The 17,877-nt window shown below is 39.8% G+C and overlaps 1 protein-coding gene across 1 annotated transcript in view; it reads right to left on the reverse strand.

Moving 5' to 3' along the window:
* DNAAF9 (dynein axonemal assembly factor 9) overlaps nt 1–17,877 on the reverse strand; it is a 189,723-nt gene that overhangs the window by 154,890 nt on the left and 16,956 nt on the right. Inside the window, exon 2 of the mRNA XM_007465433.1 lies at nt 45–410. Within this exon, the coding sequence (XP_007465495.1) occupies nt 45–410 (366 nt within the window). The remainder of the gene's footprint in view (nt 1–44; nt 411–17,877) is intronic.

A 17,877-nucleotide genomic window follows, 5' to 3' on the forward strand; every position in this document is an offset into this window, starting at 1 on the left:
GGGGGCGGGGGCGGAGTCGGGGGAGGGGGCGGAGCTGGACCCGCGCAAAGAGCGCGGATGGGGGTGTCGGGACGGGTTGGGGGTGGGGGCAAGCGCACGGCTGCGGGTCGAGTCTTCCTTAAGCTTCGAGGCGGCCGGGTTGGACGTTGAGAGCGTGGGTGCCCAGAGTGAAAGCTACCGCGCCGCCGCTCTGGCCTGTCCTCAGGCTTCGCATCGTGGAGTGGGACTCTGCGGCGCCCCCAGCCACGCACACGGGGCGGGGCCTCGTTCCGCCCAGTCACTTCGGCCTCCAGCAAAGCCTTCTGCTGCCGCAGCAGGTCCCTGGCGCGGAGATCTGAACCGCCCTGGTGCTCGGCTTTCGTGCCCCGGTCTCCCAGGCCGGTTCCTTGCTGCTGTTTCCTCACCCGCTGCTAGTCAATTGTGCACCCTCCCTTCAGACGTTCAGCAGATTTCTAGCCGACCTAAGGTTAGCGGTGCGCGCCCAGCCATGCGCAGACGTTAGGGGCTCACAGGGCCGCAGAGGATCCCTGCCCTTTACAGTTCAGATTCTGACTCGACCCGTTGCTGACTGCAGGGCCGTATGCAAGAAACCTAATCCCAGCGAGCGTCAGTCTTCTGTGTAATTGTCAGTTTCCAGGCATCCTGTATATACAGGACGTATTTAATGATTTTGTCCTGCGTCGTATACTGACTTTGTCAGGATGCCTTAAATGTCCTGTATTTATCTTTTTATAATCAATTAAAAACTATTAGAGCTATTTTTCCGCCACAGTAATTGGTGCTTAAATCACTAACTGAAAATCCTACCTTTACAAATAAAAGATCTGTACAGTGTCTACGGTGTCTCCAGCGAGTTTAGCTGAGGGAAGACCAAAAGAAGGAACTAGAAATTAAAAGTACTTATTTTTCATATTTAAGAAAGGAAAGGACTTTTTTTGCTCAAGTTCTAAGTCCTGATCAAGTAACCACCATTATTTAAAGATAACTTCACATCAGTACACAGGCTCTACAAACCAGCCAATCAGCGACAGCCTCACTCCAGTGGCTTCTGAAAACCAGCCAGTCAACAACAGCTTCACTCCGGTAGCTAGGCTTCTGAAAGTTCGTAAATCAACGACAGTCCAGAGCTTCTGAAAGTCAGCCAATCATTGACAGCTCCATGCTTCTAGACAACAACCAATCAGCAAGTGCCTCACTCCAGGGACCAGACTTCTGTTAGTTAACAGGTACTCAGCTTCCTTACTCCAGTAACCACACTAACAAAGGTGGAAGCCCGTCAATCGCTGGACGCTCACGCTTCTGAAATACTGCCAGTCCCGGAACGCTAGCTTACCAAAACATTGGATTGGGTTGGCCAAAAAGTTCGTTCGGGTTTGCCGTAAAATGATACAGAAAACTCGAACGAACTTTTTGGCCAACCCTTATTGGCTCAGCTTCGACTTTAAGGGAGACTGTTCCTTACAAGTACAGCTCTCCTTTGCAGGCAGACTAGATATTCACCTTTGAGTTCAATTTGCTTTTCGTAAAATCAAGTTCGCAACCCTTTCATGACTCAACTCCCACCTTACCGTTAGATATGAGTTTGGGCTTGTGACAGATGCAATGATGCAGCCATGAGATTTATTAAATACAACTTTTTCAGTTGTTGCGTTGGTCGCTATTACCAATTTTTTTCTTTTATAATTCAATGGGTGTATTCACAAAGTTGTGCGATCACCACTACAGTCATTTTAGAACATTTTCAGCATGCCCAAAAGAAACCCTATACCTTTTAGTAGTCATTCCCCCATTTCTTCCCAACCATCCCAGCCATAGGCAACCACTAATCTACCTTTCTCTCTCTCTCTCTCTTCCCGCCCCCCTTCTATGGATTTGCCAATTCTGAACGTTTCACATAAATGGAATCATACAGTATGCGGTCCTTTGTTACTGACATTTCATTTAGCATAATGTTTGCAAGGCTCATCCATGTTGTAGGATGTACAAGGATTTCATTTTTTATGGTTGAATAATATTCTATTGCATGGTTATCTTATCCATTTCTCAGGTGATGGACATTTGTGTTGCTTCCACTTTTTTTTTTTTTTTTTTTTTTTTAGCTAATGGTGCTGTGAACATTCGTGTACAAGTTCTCCTGTGGGCACATGTTTTCAAGTCTCTTGGGTGTATAACTTAGGAGTGGAATTGCTGGGTAACTCTATCTTTTGAGGAACTTCCAAACTGTTTTCCAAAGCAGTTGGACCATTCACAGTCCCACCAGCAATGTATGAGAGTTCCAGTTTCTCCACCTCCTTACCAACACTTACTGTCTTTTCGTTCATAGCCACCCTAGTAGCTGTGAAGAGGTATCTCACTGTGGCTTTGATTTGCATTTCCCTGACAGCTAATGATGTTGAGCATCTTTTCCTATACCTACTAGCCATTTTTATGTTTTTTTGGAGAAATGTCTGTTCAGATCTTTTGCCCATTTTTTAATTGGGTTGTCTTTTTATTAAGTTGTAATAGTTCTTTATATAGCCTAAATACAAGTCCCTTATCAGGTATACAACTTGCAAAATTTTTCTCGCACTCTGTGGGTTTTCTTTTCACATCCTTGATAGTGTCCTATGAAGCACACAATTTTTAATTTTGATGGTATCCAATTTATTTTTTTCTTTTGTTGCTTGTGCTTTTGGTGTCATATGTAAGAAACCATTGCTTAATCCAGGGATTTACCCCTACAGTTTCTTCTAAGAGTTTAGTAGTTTTGGCTCTTACATATAGGTATTTGATCTATTTGAGTTAAATTTTGTATTTGATATGAGGTAGAAGTTCAGCTTCATTCTTTTGCATGTGGCTATCCAGTTGTCTCAGCACCATTTCCTTTCCCATTAAGTGTTCTTGGCACCCTTGTTGAAAATAAATTGTTACCTCATTTTTATTTGCTATATTTGAACCCCTAAATGCCAAAATGCAAGTGTGAATTTCATGATACATTTTCTGAATTAAATGAGGAAAATTCCTTTTGAATCTCTTTGTGCAGTATGCAAGTGTTCATTCTGTATTGAAAATGGTGGAAAGTCAGATATAAACGAGCATGTACTATCAGCTTAGAGTAAAAGATGTGTGATTTCTTCAACTTGTATCAAAGAAAGTGATAAAATTTTGATTAAAAGAAATCTAGATGAAGAACATAAAATAATCACAACAGAAGTTGTAACAGTCTCCCACATTGTATATTGTCATCAGTCTTTCAGCTCAAATGACTCTTTGAATGTACTGCTACCAGCAAGATTTTCTAATTCCAAAACTGGAAGCAAAATATCAAATGCCAGGAAAAAACTGAATGCAATAATTAAAAATATAATAACTCCATTTACTATTGCAGTGATTATCAAAGCCCTAAATGCCTCATCTTTTTATGGATGCAAGTAATGACAAAGCAGAAAAATTTGCTTGTGCAATAACCTTCTTGTGAAAAGGCTCACTTGTAAGGTTATTTTAAGTAAAGACTCTTCCAGATGAGACTTCAGAAACAAGAGCAGATTTTTGCAGAGACTCTCTTATTGACTTAGGAGTTAACGAAGAAAATTGTACTGGTTTTGGTGGAGATGATACCAATACAAATGTTGGTAGATGTTCGCATAAAAGTGCAGACATCGTTTATTCAAAGCTGAAGTAAAGCACGAATGTTTCTTCGGAAGCCATTTAGCTATCTGGCTCATATTCTGCATGGTGCTGCTCTTACAACATCTGATGTCTTTCCTGTTGATGTTGATGTAATTGTCATGAAATTGTTTTCTTAAGCGCCAACTGAACAATTGAGGAATTTTTGTGATTTTGTTGGCATTCAGTACTGTTCATTTCTCTTGCATTCAGAAACTTGTTAGCTTGCTTTAATAAATGGAGAATCCTCAGTTTATTTGAAGTACTGAATCACACTTTAATCCTAAAGAAAATGCCCCTCAAATTCTTATTGACTTTAAGGGAAACTTAGTTACCTCTTGTTGATAGTTTATAATACCTCTTTAGCAATAGATTATGCAAAGTGAAAGAAGAGAAACCAGTGTTGTTGAAGCACTCCACTGCTTAAGGGAAGTGTAAAATGCACTAAAGAATGATTTTTTAAAAACATCTTTATTGGAGTATAATTGCTTTACAATGGTGTGTTAGTTTCTGCTTAATAGCAAAGTGAATCAGCTATACATATACATATATCCCCATATCTCTTCCCTCTTGAGTCTCCTTCCCTCCCACCCTCCCTATCCCAACCCTCTAGGTGGTCACAGAGCACCAAGCTGATCTCCCTGTGCTATGTGGCTGCTTCCAACTAGCTATTTTATGTTTGATAGTGTATATATGTCCATGCCACTCTCTCACTTCGTCCCAGCTTACCCTTCCCACTCTGCGTGTCCTCAAGTCCATTCTCTACGTCTGTGTCTTTATTCCTGTCCTACCCCTAGGTTCTTCAGAACCTTTTTCTTTTTTAGATTCCATATATATGTGTTAGCATATGGTATTTGTTTTTCTCTTTCTGACTTACTTCACTCTGTATGACAGACTCTAGGTCCATCCACCTCACTACAGATAACTCAATTTCATTTCTTTTTATGGCTGAGTAATATTCCATTGTATATATGCCACATCTTCTTTATCCATTCATCTGTTGATGGACACTTAAGTTGCTTCCGTGTCCTGGCTATTGTAAATAGAGCTGCAATGAACATTATGGTACATGACTCTTTTTGAATTATGGTTTTCTTAGGGTATATGCCCAGTAGTGGGGTTGCTGGGTCGTATGGTAGTTCTATTTTTCATGACTACCATCTCATGAAGAATTTGATTCTTGTACAAGAACTAAATACTCTTCCAGCATGGGAACCAGTGGAATCATCATGTATAGTGTTGAAGAAGAAAGGAAGAAAAATTGATGACAATGTTCTTTTTCGGTTACTGGATAGCATTTTAAAAAGTTATTGATCAGGGGCTTCCCTGGTGGCTCAGTGGGTGAGAATCCGCCTGCCCATGCAGGGGATGCAAGTTCGAGCCCTGGTGCGGGAAGATCCCACATGCCACAGAGCAACTAAGCCCGTGTGCCACAACTACTGAACCTGTGCTCTAGAGCCCATGAGCCACAACTACTGAGACTGCATGCCACAACTACTGGATCCCGTGCTCCACAACGAGAGAAGCCACTGCAATGAGAAGCCCACACACTGCAACAAAGAGTAGTCCCTGCTCGCCCCAACTAGAGAAAGCCCGCGCACAGCAATGAAGACCTAATACAGCCAAAAATAAATAAATTTATAAAAAATAAATAAAAGTTATTGATCAAGAGATGCAACATAATACTGAAAAATGAAAAACCATCTCATTCCATGAAAGATGGTATTTGCTTCAACAAGCCATATTTGAAGAGCAATTTTCAGGGTTGTTAACTTTATCCTAGTATATGTTCAGTATATTGGCTCATAATTCTAATGCTGAGTATATTTTCTTATTAATGAATGTTCAATAGACAAAAGAACTAAAGAAGTTAGATGTGACCACTGTAGAAGCTATGATACAAAGAAAATGAACACAGACTGTGTCTGCAAGGAATTTTATAAGCAAATATCACAAAACAAGGAATTATTGAAAAGAACCAAATGATCAGAAGAATATAATTACAAAAATGTATGATTTAGATACTTATAATTTATTTTCTATGAATAACAAATACTTTTAAAGTATATGTACCATGCAATATTTTTCTTTTCTATCAATGTAGATATGCATAAGCAATTAGATATTATTCAAATTTAACTGAGCCCCCTTGTTTTTCATTTGCTAAATCTGGCAACCCTACCCAGTTAAGAGGATCTTCTTAAAAGTTTTTCCCCAATAATCTTTTTTTAATGGAAGTATAATTTCCTTACAATAAAATGGATAATAAAGTACAGTACAGTTCAATGAATTTTGACAAATGTTTACAGTTTTAGAATCATTGTGCCCGCCCCCCCGCCCCCGCCCCCCAGCTAGGATACAGAACATTTCCATGACCATAGGAAAGTTCCCTGAGACCCCTTTGCAATCAAATCCCCACCTCGGCCCCAGACAATTACTGATTTGATTTTAATGGCCATAGATTAATTTTATCTGCTCTTGAAATTTATATAAATGGAATCAGTATAATGATTTTGGGATTTATTCATTTTGTTATACATATCAGTAGTTTGCTCCTTTTTACTGACGAGTAGTTTTCCATAGTTTGGACAAAACATAATTTGTTTATCCATTTACTAGTTGGTAGACATTTCAATTGTTTCCAGTTTGGGGCTATTATGTGTAAACTCCTATAAACATTTATGTATAAGTCTTTGCATGACCTTATGTTTTAATTTTTCTTGGGTAAATACTTAAGAGTGGAATTGCTGGGTCATATGGTACATGTATATTTAGCTTTATAAGAAACCATCAAACAGTTTTACAAAGTGTTTGTTTTCATTTTACATCCCCACCTGCAGTGCAGGACAATTCCAGTTGTTCCATAACCTCACCAACACTTGGCAGTGCCAATCTTTAACTTTCATTCTCCTGGCTATGCAGTGGTATCCCAGTGGGGTTTTAATTTGCATTTCCTTAATGATAATGATGTTGGGTACCTTTTCATGTTCTTATTTAGCATCTGAATATCTTCTGTTGTGAAGTGACTTTTAAGTATTTTGCCCACTTTTTTTTTTTTTTTTTTTTTTTTTCCGGTACGCAGGCCTCACTGTTGTGGCTTCTCCCATTGTGGAGCACAGCCTCCGGACGTGCAGGCTCAGCGGCCATGGCTCACGGGCCCAACCGCTCCACGGCATGTGGGATCCTCCTGGACCAGGGCACGAACCCGTGTCCCCTGCATCGGCAGGCGGCCTCTCAACCACTGCGCCACCAGGGAAGCCCTATTTTGCCCACCTTTTAAAATTAAGTTGTATATATTTTATTACTGAATGAAAGGAATTTTTTAATGTATTTTGAATATGATTTGTTTCCCAGATATATGCATTGGGAACTTTTTCTCCTAGTCTGAGGGTTGCATTTTCATTTTCTTAAGGGGTATCTTTAATGAAACAAAATGCTTTAATTTTCATGAAGTCTAATTTATTTTTATTTTTTCATTTATTTAAGAAGTAAATGTGGCTAGCTATGGTATTGGGGCTGTAGGAACAAGAAGAGGTAGGAAGGCCTGGACCAGCTATGAGTCCTTACCTGAGGTATTGATCCCCACCCCCCGCTCAAAGCCTCTAATCACAGTCTTGAACATGCAGAATAATAAAAGCTTGAACAGATTGAATTTTGATTCTTTTGGCAAAGCTATTACATAACTACCTATGGTGGTCTGGAAGGCTTCTCAGTAGAAGTGACGTTTGTGTAGGGGGTCCAGAAAATGAGTGATAATAAAAGCTATTATTTAAAAACACACTGTGTCCCAAGCACCTTTCATGTACTTCTTTGTGGTAGCCAACATCTAAGCTGGCCCCCAACGATTCTCACCTCCTATATTCAGGCCTTTGTATAGTCCTCTCCATTAAACAGGTAAGAAAACTGGACTTCAGAAAGGTTAAGGAACTTGCCCAAATAAGTATTAGAGTAGAATTTTTTCCCTTGACAAATAATTTAATTTTTTTTTTCAATTTCCGTGAAGAAATAATGAAGGGAAACATCACAGCTTAGATAACAAATCTCTTCAGGCTTTCTTGAACCTCCTTAATTTTTCTCTAATGCTGTAACTTCTCTCAAAAAACCCAAGGCTGCCCAACTTTACACACTCCTCTCTATATCCTGTCATGCATTTCCCACTAAGCAAAGCAAATACTGGCACTATTAGAACAGAGTTTTGCTTCTAGCTCTATCTTTCTCCAATGCTCTGCCTCTTTGAAGGGTTTTCTAGGAAGAGAATAAGGGAAGAGTGTTAGAGGCAGAGAAAACAACAAATGCAAAGAACTGAGGGTTTGGCAGGATCCAGCTGCTTCAATATGGCTAGAGATCAAACTTCTTGGGAAAGGAGCTATTTGGTGTATAGAAATCTGTAAGTCAGGGCTTCCCTGGTGGTTCAGTGGTTAAGAATCCTTCTGCCAACACAGAGGGCATGGGTTCGTTCGAGCCCTGGTCCAGGAAGATCCCACATGCTGTGGAGCAAATAAGCCTGTGCGCACCAGCTACTGAGCCCACGTGCCACAACTACTGAAGCCTGTGCACCTAGAGCCTGTGCTGCGCCACAAGAGAAGCCACCGCAATTAGAAGTCCATGCACCACAATGAAGAGTAGCCCCCACTCGCTGCAACTAGAGAAAGCCCACACACAGCAGTGAAGACCCAACACAGCCAAAAATAAATAAATAAATAAATATGTTTAAAAAAAGAAAGAAAGAAAGAAACCTGTAAGTCATGCCAACAATTTTGGATTCCTCTACAGTAAAAAAAACAAACAAAAAACAACTTTAGGCAGGGGAGAGTCATGCTATATCTGAACCTTCAAAAGATCTTTTGGTGATTTAGCAGACACTGTTGGTGCTCCTTGGCACTTACCATTTCCTTGCATGCTAGCCACCTTCCATATGAGCAGGCTGGAAGGGCTGGGAAATTAATGCCTGCTGGAAGCCCTCAGTGACTGAAAGGAGTTGTTGTATAATACCCCAGCTTCTCACTCCTCAGGTGGGGTGATTCTGAGGCATGTGTTCCACAACATTTCTCAAGATTCCCCAGGATTAAGCTCTAATTGCGCATAGTGAGAACTTGCTTGAGAATGGGTACTCAATTGACTGCTTTCCCTTCCCTGAGTCTCTTCCCCATTCTCCTGATGATTTTTCCTGTGATTACCTCACAAACAAGGAACAGTTGTCCACCCTTATCCATGAGGGATATGTTCCAAGATTCCCAGTTGGATGCCTGTAACTGAGGATAGTACCAAACTCTCTATACAGTATATTTTTTCCTATACATACATATAAAGTTTAATTTATAAATTAGGCACAGTAAGAGATTAACAACAATAACTAATAACAAAATAGAACAATTATAACAATATACTGTAATAAAAGTTATGTGAATGTGGTCTCTCTCTGAAAATATCTTATAATTTAATGCCTTTTTCATCTTAACTAAGCACTTACGCACTGTGGCTGTAACTTTTGCAGTTTGAGGTGTGACAACAAAACTAGCACGGATTTCCTTTTTCCTTCACAATTTCACAGATGGAAGATTTGTTCTCACTGTAGATTTTAGCAACCCCAGCGTCTGACTTTTTTTCTTTTCTTATTAAGTTGAGAATATTCACCTTTTCACTTAAAGGAAGCACCCTACGACTTCTCTTTGCTGTATCAGAATTGCCGGTGTCACTACTCTTGCCCTTGGAGCCATTATTAAGTAAAATAAGGATTACCTGAACACCGCACTGCGATGCTGCATCAGTCAGTCTGATAACCAAAACTATTGGGCGGGATATGATGGACAAAAGGATGATTCACGTCCTGGGCAGGACAGAGTGGGGCAGCATGAGATTTCATCATGCTACTCAGAAGGGGATGCAATCTAAAATTTATGAATTATTTCCAGAATTTTCCATTCAATATTTTTGGACTGAGGTTGACGGCAGGTGACTTAAACCTCGGAAAGCAAAAGTGAGGATAAGGGGGGACTTACACTCAAATTCTCATCTCAGGGTCTACTTCTGAGCTGGGGAAAGGGAGGACTAGAGACTCCAACAGATGGAATAAGAGATAATATAGCCAATGTTTATTCAACTGCACATTAAAATGGTGATTCTTTCCAAATTACCCTATGAATTAAATGAAATTTCCAACAAAATTCTAACAGGGTATTTTTAATGGAACTTAAAAAACTGATCCCTATGGTCATTAACATTAAAGTCAGTTGCAAAAAAGAAGAAAAAGGAGAGGACACTTGCCCTACCAAATTTAATGCCTTTTCTGTCTTAAGATTTACTATAAATCTATGATAATGGCACAGGGTAAACAGTCCTAAACATATATGAGACCTTGTTGTATAATACAAGAGGCATTACAAAACTATGGGGGAATCAATGGACTATTCAATAAGTAGTGCTGGACAATTGACTACCAATGTGTAAAAGAATTAAATCTTTATGTGACATATGCAAAATAAACTGCAAGTAATTTAAATATGAAAAACAAAACTTGCAATTATTAAATAATATATTAATATTTATAACTCAGAGAAAGGGGAGGATTTCTTAAGTAAGACAAAAATCAGAAATCTAAAGAAAAGACTGATACATTTGATCAAATCAAAATTCAAAACATATGTACAACAATACATAGTATAACCAACTTAGCCATCCATGCTATAACATGGATGAAAATTGAAAGCATTATGCTAAATAAAAGAAGCCAATTGTAGAAGACCACATATTGTTTGATTCCTTTTTTCATATACAAATTTTATTTATTTATTTATTTTAACATCTTTATTGGAGTATAATTGCTTTACAATGGTGTGTTAGTTTCTGCTTTATAACAAAGTGAATCAGCTATACATATACACATATCCTCATACCTCTTAACTCTTGCATCTCCCTCCCTCCCACCCTCCCTATCCCACCCCTCTAGGTGGTCACAAAGCACGGAGCTGATCTCCCTGTGCTATGGGGCTGCTTCCCACTAGCTATCTATTTTACATTTGGTAACGTATATATGTCCATGCCACTCTCTCACTTCGTCACAGCTTACCCTTCCCCCTCCCCGTGTCCTCAAGTCCATTCTCTAGTAGGTCTGTGTCTTTATTCCCTTCTTCCCCTTAGGTTCTTCATGACCTTCTTTTTCTTTTAGATTCCATAGATATGTGTTAGCATATGGTATTTGTTTTTCTCTTTCTGACTTACTTCACTCTGTATAACAGACTCTAGGTCCATCCACCTCACTACAGATAACTCAATTTCATTTCTTTTTATGCCTGAGTAATATTCCATTGTATATATGTGCCACACCTTCTTTATCCATTCAACTCTTGATGGACACTTAAGTTGCTTCCATGTCCTGGCTATTTTAAATAGAGCTGCAAAGAACATTGTGGTACATGATTCTTTTTGAATTATGGTTTTCTCAGGGTATATGCCCAGTAGTGGGATTGCTGGGTCGTATAGTAGTTCTCTTTTTAGTTTTTTAAGGAACCTCCATACTGTTCTCCATAGTGGCTGTATCAATTTACATTCCCACCAACAGTGCAAGAGGGTTCCCTCTTCTCCACACCCTCCCCAGCATTTATTGTTTGTAAATTCTTTGATGATGGCCATTCTGACTGGTGTGACGTGATACCTCATTGTAGTTTTGATTTGCATTTCTCTAATGATTAATGATGTTGAGCATTCTTTCATGTGTTTGTTGGCAATCTGTATATCTTCTTTGGAGAAATGTCTGTTTAGGTCTTCTGCCCATTTTTGGATTGGGTTGTTTTTTTTTGATGTTGAGCTGCATGTGCTGTTTGTAAATTCTGGAGATTAATCCTTTGTCAGTTGCTTCATTTGCAAATATTATCTCCCATTCTGAGAGTTGTCTTTTCGTCTTGTTTACGGTTTCCTTTGCTGTGCAAAAGCATTTAAGTTTCATTAGGTCCCATTTGTTTATTTATTTTTTTACTTTCCATTTCTGTAGGAGGTAGGTCAAAAAGGATCTTGCTCTGATTTATGTCACAGAGTGTTCTGCCTATGTTTTCCTCTAAGAGTTTTATAGTGTCTGGCGTTACATTTAGATCTTTAATCCATTTTGAGTTTATTTTTGTGTATGGTGTTAGGGAGTGTTCTAATTTCATTCTTTTACATGTAGCTGTCCAGTTTTCCCAGCACCACTTTTTAAAGAGACTGTCTTTTCTCCATTGTATATCCTTGCCCTCCTTTGTCATAGATAAGTTGCGTGGGTTTATCTCTTGGCTTTCTATCCTGTTCCATTGATCTATATTTCTATTTTTGTGCCAGTACCATACTGTCTTGATTACTGTACCTTTGTAGTATAGTCTGCAGTCAGGGAACCTGATTCCTCCAGCTCCATTTTTCTTTCTCAAGATTGCTTTGGCTATTCGGGGTCTTTTGTGTTTCCATATAGATTGTGAAATTTTTTTGTTCTAGTTCTGTGAAAAATGCCATTGGTAGTTTGATAGGGATTGCATTGAATCTGTCGATTGCTTTGGGTAGTATAGTAATTTTCACAATGTTGATTCTTCCAATCCAAGAACATAGTATATCTCTCCATCTGTTTGTGTGATCTTTAATTTCTTTCCTCAGTGTCTTATAGTTTTCTGCATACAGATCTTTTGTCTCCTTAGGTAGGTTTATTCCTAGGTATTACATATTTTTTGTTGCAATGGTAAATGGGAGTGTTTCCTTAATTTCTCTTTCAGATTTTTCATCATTAGTGTATAGGAATGCCAGAGATTTCTGTGCATTAGTTTTGTATCCTGCTACTTTACCAAATTCATTGATTAGCTCTAGTAGTTTTCTGGCAGCATCTTTAGGATTCTCTGTGTATAGTATCATGTCACCTGCAAACAGTGACAGCTTTACTTCTTCTTTTCTGATTTGGATTCCTTTTATTTCTTTTTCTACTCTGATTGATGTGGCTAAAACTTCCAAAACTATGTTGAATAATAGTGGTGAGAGTGGGCAACCTTGTTTTGTTCCTGATCTTAATAGAAATGGTTTCAGTTTTTCACCATTGAGAATGATATTGGCTGTGGGTTTCTCATATATGGCCTTTATTATGTTGAGATAAGTTCCCTCTATGCCCACTTTCTGGAGGGTTTTTATCATAAATCGGTGTTGAATTTTGTCAAAAGCTTTTTCTGCATCTATTGAGATGGTCATACGGTTTTTATTCTTCAGTTTGTTAATATGGTTTATCACATTGATTGACTCACGTATATTGAAGAATCTTTTCATTCCTGACATAAACCCCATTTGATCATGGTGTATGATCCTTTTAATGTGTTGTTGGATTCTGTTTGCTAGTATTTTGTTGAGGATTTTTGCATCTATGTTCATCAGTGATATTGGCCTGTAGTTTTCTTTCTTTGTGACATCTTTGTCTGGTTTTGGTATCAGGGTGACAGTGGTCTCGTAGAATGCGATTGGGAGTGTTCCTCCCTCTGCTATATTTTGGAAGAGTTTGAGAAGGATAGATGTTAACTCTTCTCTAAATGTTTGGTAGAATTCGCCTGTGAAGCTATCTGGTCCTGGGCTTTTGTTTGTTGGAAGATGTTTAATCACAGTTTCAATTTCAGTGCTTATGATTGGTCTGTTTATATTTTCTATTTCTTCCTGGTTCAGTCTCAGAAGGTTGTGCTTTTCTAAGAATTTGTCCATTTCTTCCAGGTTGTCCATTTTATTGGGATATAGTTGCTTGTAGTAATCTCTCATGATCCTTTGTGTTTCTGCAGTGTCAGTTATTTATTCTCCTTTTTCATTTCTAATTCTATTGATTTGAGTCTTCTCCCTTTTTTTCTTGATGAGTCTGGCTAATGGTTTATCAATTTTGTTTATTTCTCAAAGAACCATCTTTTAGTTTTATTGATATTTGCTATTGTTTCCTTCATTTCTTTTTCATTTATTTCTGATCTGATCTTTATGATTTCTTTCCTTCTGCTAACTTTGGTTTTTTTTTGTTCTTCTTTCTCTAATTGCCTTAGGTGTAAGGTTAGGTTGTTTATTTGAGATGTTTCTTGTTTCTCAAGGTAGCATTATATTACTATAAACTTCCCTCTTAGAACTGCTTTTGCTACATCCCATAGGTTTTGGGTCGTTGTGTTTTCATTCTCATTTGTTTCTAGGTATTTTTTGATTTCCTCTTTGATTTCTTCAGTGATCTCTTGATTATTAAGTAATGTATTGTTTAGCCTCCATTTGTTTGTATTTTTTACAGATTTTTTCCTGTAATTGATATCTAGTCTCATAGTGTTGTGGTCGGAAAAGATACTTGATACGATTTCAATTTTCTTAAATTTACCAAGGCTTGATTTGTGACCCAAGATATGCTCTATCCTGGAGAATGTTCCATGAGCACTTGAGAACAAAGTATTCTATTGTTTTCAGATGGAATGCCCTATAAATATCAACTAAGTCCACCTTGTTTAATGTATCATTTAAAGCTTGTGTTTCCTTATTTATTTTAATTTTGGATGATCTGTCCATTGGTGAAAGTGGGGTGTTAAAGTCCCCTACTATGATTGTGTTACTGTCGATTTCCCCTTTTATGGCTGTTAGCATTTGCCTTATATATTGAGGTGCTCTTATGTTGGGTGCATATTTACAATTGTTATATTTTCTTCTTGGAATAATCCCTTGATCATTATGTAGTGTCCTTCTTTGTCTCTTGTAATAGACTTTATTTTAAAGTCTATTTTATCTGATATGAGAATTGCTACTCCAGCTTTATTTTGATTTCCAATTGCATGGAATATCTTTTTCCATCCCCTCACTTTCAGTCTGTATGTGTCCCTAGGTCTGAAGTGGGTCTTTCTAGACAGAATATGTACAGGTCTTGGTTTTGTATCCATTTAGCCAGTCTATGTCTTTTGGTTTGGAGCATTTAATCCATTTACATTTAAGGTAATTATCAATACATATGTTCCTATTACCATTTTCTTAATTGTTTTGGGTTCGTTATTGTAGGTCTTTTCCTTCTCTTGTGTTTCCTGCCTAGAGAAGTTCCTTCAGCATTTGTTGTAAAGCTAGTTTGGTGGTGCTGAATTCTCTTAGCTTTTGCTTGTCTGTAAAGGTTTTAATTTCTCAATCGAATCTGAATGAGATCCTTGCTGGGTAGAGTAATCTTGGCTGTAGATTTTCCCTTTAATCACTTTAAATATGTCCTGTCATTCGCTTCTGGCTTGCAGAGTTTCTTCTGAAAGATCAGCTGTTAACCTTATGGGGATTCCCTTGTATATTATTAGTTGTTTTTCCCTTGCTGCTTTTAATATTTTTTTTTGTATTTAATTTTTGATGGTTTGATTAATATGTGTCTTGGCGTGTTTATCCTTGGATTTATCCTGTATGGGACTCTCTGTGCTTCCTGGACTTGATTAACCATTTCCTTTCCCATAGTAGGGAAATTTTCAACTATAATCTCCTCAAATATTTTCTCAGTCCCTTTCTTTTTCTCTTCTTCTTCTGGGACCCCAATAATTCGAATGTTGGTGTGTTTAATGTTGTCCCAGAGGTCTCTGAGACTGTTGTCAATTCTTTTCATTCTCTTTTCTTTATTCTGCTCTGAAGTAGTTATTTCCACTATTTTATCTTCCAGGTCACTTATCCGTTCTTCTGCCTCATTTATTCTGCTATTGATTCCTTCTAGAGAATTTCTAATTTCATTTACTGTGTTGTTCATCATTGTTTGTTTGCTCTTTAGTTCTTCTAGGTCCTTGTTAAACGTTCCTTTTATTTTCTCCTTTCTATTTCCAAGGTTTTGGATCATCTTTACTGTCATTACTCTGAATTCTTTTTCAGGTATACTGCCAATTTCCTCTTCATTTGTTTGGTCTGGTTGGTTTTTACCTTGCTCCTTCATCGGTCATGTGTCTCTCTGTCCCCTCATTTTGCTTCACTTACTGTGTTTGGGGTCTCCTTTTTGCAGGCTGCCAGTTCTTAATTCCCATTGTTTTTGGTGTCTGCTCCCAGTGGCTAAGGTTGGTTCAGTGGGTTGTGTAGGCTTCCTGATGGAGTTGACTAGTGCCTGTGTTCTGGTGGATGAGGCTGGATCTTGTCTTTCTGGTGGGCCGGTCCACATCCGGTGGTGTGTTTTGGGGTGTCTGTGACCTTATTTATGATTTTAGGCAACCTTTCTGCTAGTGCGTGGGCTTGTGTTCCTGTCTTGCTAGTTGTTTGGCATAGGGTGTCCAGCACTGTAGCTTGCTGGTCAGTGAGTGGAGCTGGTTCTTGGCATTGCGATGGAGATCTCTGGGAGATTCTCACCTTTTGATATCATGTGGAGCTGGGAGGTCTCTGGTGGACCAATGTCCTGAACTCGGCTCTCCCACCTCAGAGGCACAGGCCTGACACCCGGCTGGAGCACCGAGACCCTGTCATCCACACAGCTCAGAATAAAAGGGAGAAAAAAGGAAGGAAGAAAGAAAAATAATAAAATAAAGTAATATAAAGTTGTTAAAATAAAAAATAATTATTAAAAAATAATTTAAAAAAAGGAAAGAAAGAAAGAAGGAAGAGAGCAACCAAACCAAAAAACAAATCCACCAATGATAACAAGCTCTAAAACTACAGAAAAAAAAAATAAAAAGGACAGACAGAACCCTAGGACAAATGGTAAAAGCAAAACAAAACAAAACAAAACCAAAAAAAAAAAAAAAAAAAAAGGACAGAAAGAACCCTAGGACAAATGGTAAAAGCAAAGGTATACAGACAAAATCACATACAGAAGCATACACATACACACTCACAAAAAGAGAAAAAGGAAAAATGTATATATATATTGTTGCTCCCAAAGTCCACCACCTCAATTTGGGATGATTCGTTGTCTATTCAGGTATTCCAGAGATGCAGTGTACATCAAGTTGATTGTGGAGATTTAATCCGTTGCTTCTGAGTCTGCTGGGAATGATTTCCGTTTCTCTGTTCGCACAGCTCCTGGGGTTCAGCTTTGCGTTTGGCCCCGCATCTGCGTGTAGGTCGCCTGAGGGCATTTGTTCTTCGCTCAGACAGGACGGGGTTAAAGGAGCAGTTGATTAGGGGGCTCTGGCTCACTTAGGCCGGGGAGAGGGAGCGGTACGGAGTGCAGGGCAAGCCTGTGGTGGCAGAGGCCTATGTGAAGTTGCACCAGCCTGAGGCATGCCGTGTCTTCTCCCGGGGAAGCTGTCCCTGGGTCACGGGACCCTGGCAGTGGCGGGCTGCATAATGTTCCCGGGAGGGGTGGTGTGGATAGTGACCTGTGCTTGCACACAGGCTTTTTGGTGGCTGTAGCAGCAGCCTTAACGCTTCATGCCCATCTCTGGTGTCCGTGCTGATAGCCACAGCTTGCGCCCGTCTCTGGAGCTCGTTTAAGCAGTGCTCTGAATCCCCTCTCCTTGTGCACCCCAAAAGAAAGGTCTCTTGCCTCTTAGGCAGTTCCAGACTTTTTCCCAGACTCCCTCCCGGCTAGCTGTGGCGCACTAGCCCCCTTCAGGCTGTGTTCGCGCAGCCAACCCCAGTCCTCTCCCTGGGGTCTGACCTGCGAATCCCGAGCTCAGCTCCCAGCCCCCACCTGCCCCGGCAGGTGAGCAGACAAGCCTCTCAGGCTGGTAAGTGCTGGTTGGCAGCGATCCTCTGTGCGGGAATCTCTCCACTTTGCCCTCCGCACCCCTGTTGCTGCTCTCTCCTCTGTGGCTCTGAAGCTTCCCCACTCCGCCACCCACAGTCTCCGCCCGCGAAGGGGCTTCCTAGTGTGTGGAAACCTTTCCTCCTTCACAGCTCCCTCCCACTGGTGCAGAGCCCCTCCCTATTCTTTTGTCTCTGTTTTTTCTTTTTTCTTACCTTTGGGAGGTCTGAGGTCTTCTGCCAGCGTTCAGTAGGTGTTCTGTAGGAGTTGTTCCACATGTAGATGTATTTCTGATGTATTTGTGGGGAGGAAGGTGATCTCCACGTCTTACTCTTCCCCCATCTTTAGAAACCTATTTATTTTATTTTTGACTGCGTTGAGTCTTTGTTGTTGCACGCGGGCTTTCTCTAGTTGCGGCAAGTAGGGGCTACTCTTCGTTGTGGTGCACAGGCTTCTCACTGCGGTGGTTTCTCTTGTTGTGGAGCATGGGCTCTAGGCGCGCGGGCTTCAGTAGTTGTGGCACACGGGCTCAGTAGCTGTGGCTGGCGGGCTCAATTGCTCCGGCGGCATGTGGGACCTTCCCGGACCAGGGCTCGAACCCGTGT

This window comes from Lipotes vexillifer, unplaced genomic scaffold, assembly GCF_000442215.2.
Source record: "Lipotes vexillifer unplaced genomic scaffold, Lipotes_vexillifer_v1.1 scaffold875, whole genome shotgun sequence".
In the NCBI taxonomy this organism is placed as follows: Eukaryota; Metazoa; Chordata; class Mammalia; order Artiodactyla; family Lipotidae; genus Lipotes; species Lipotes vexillifer.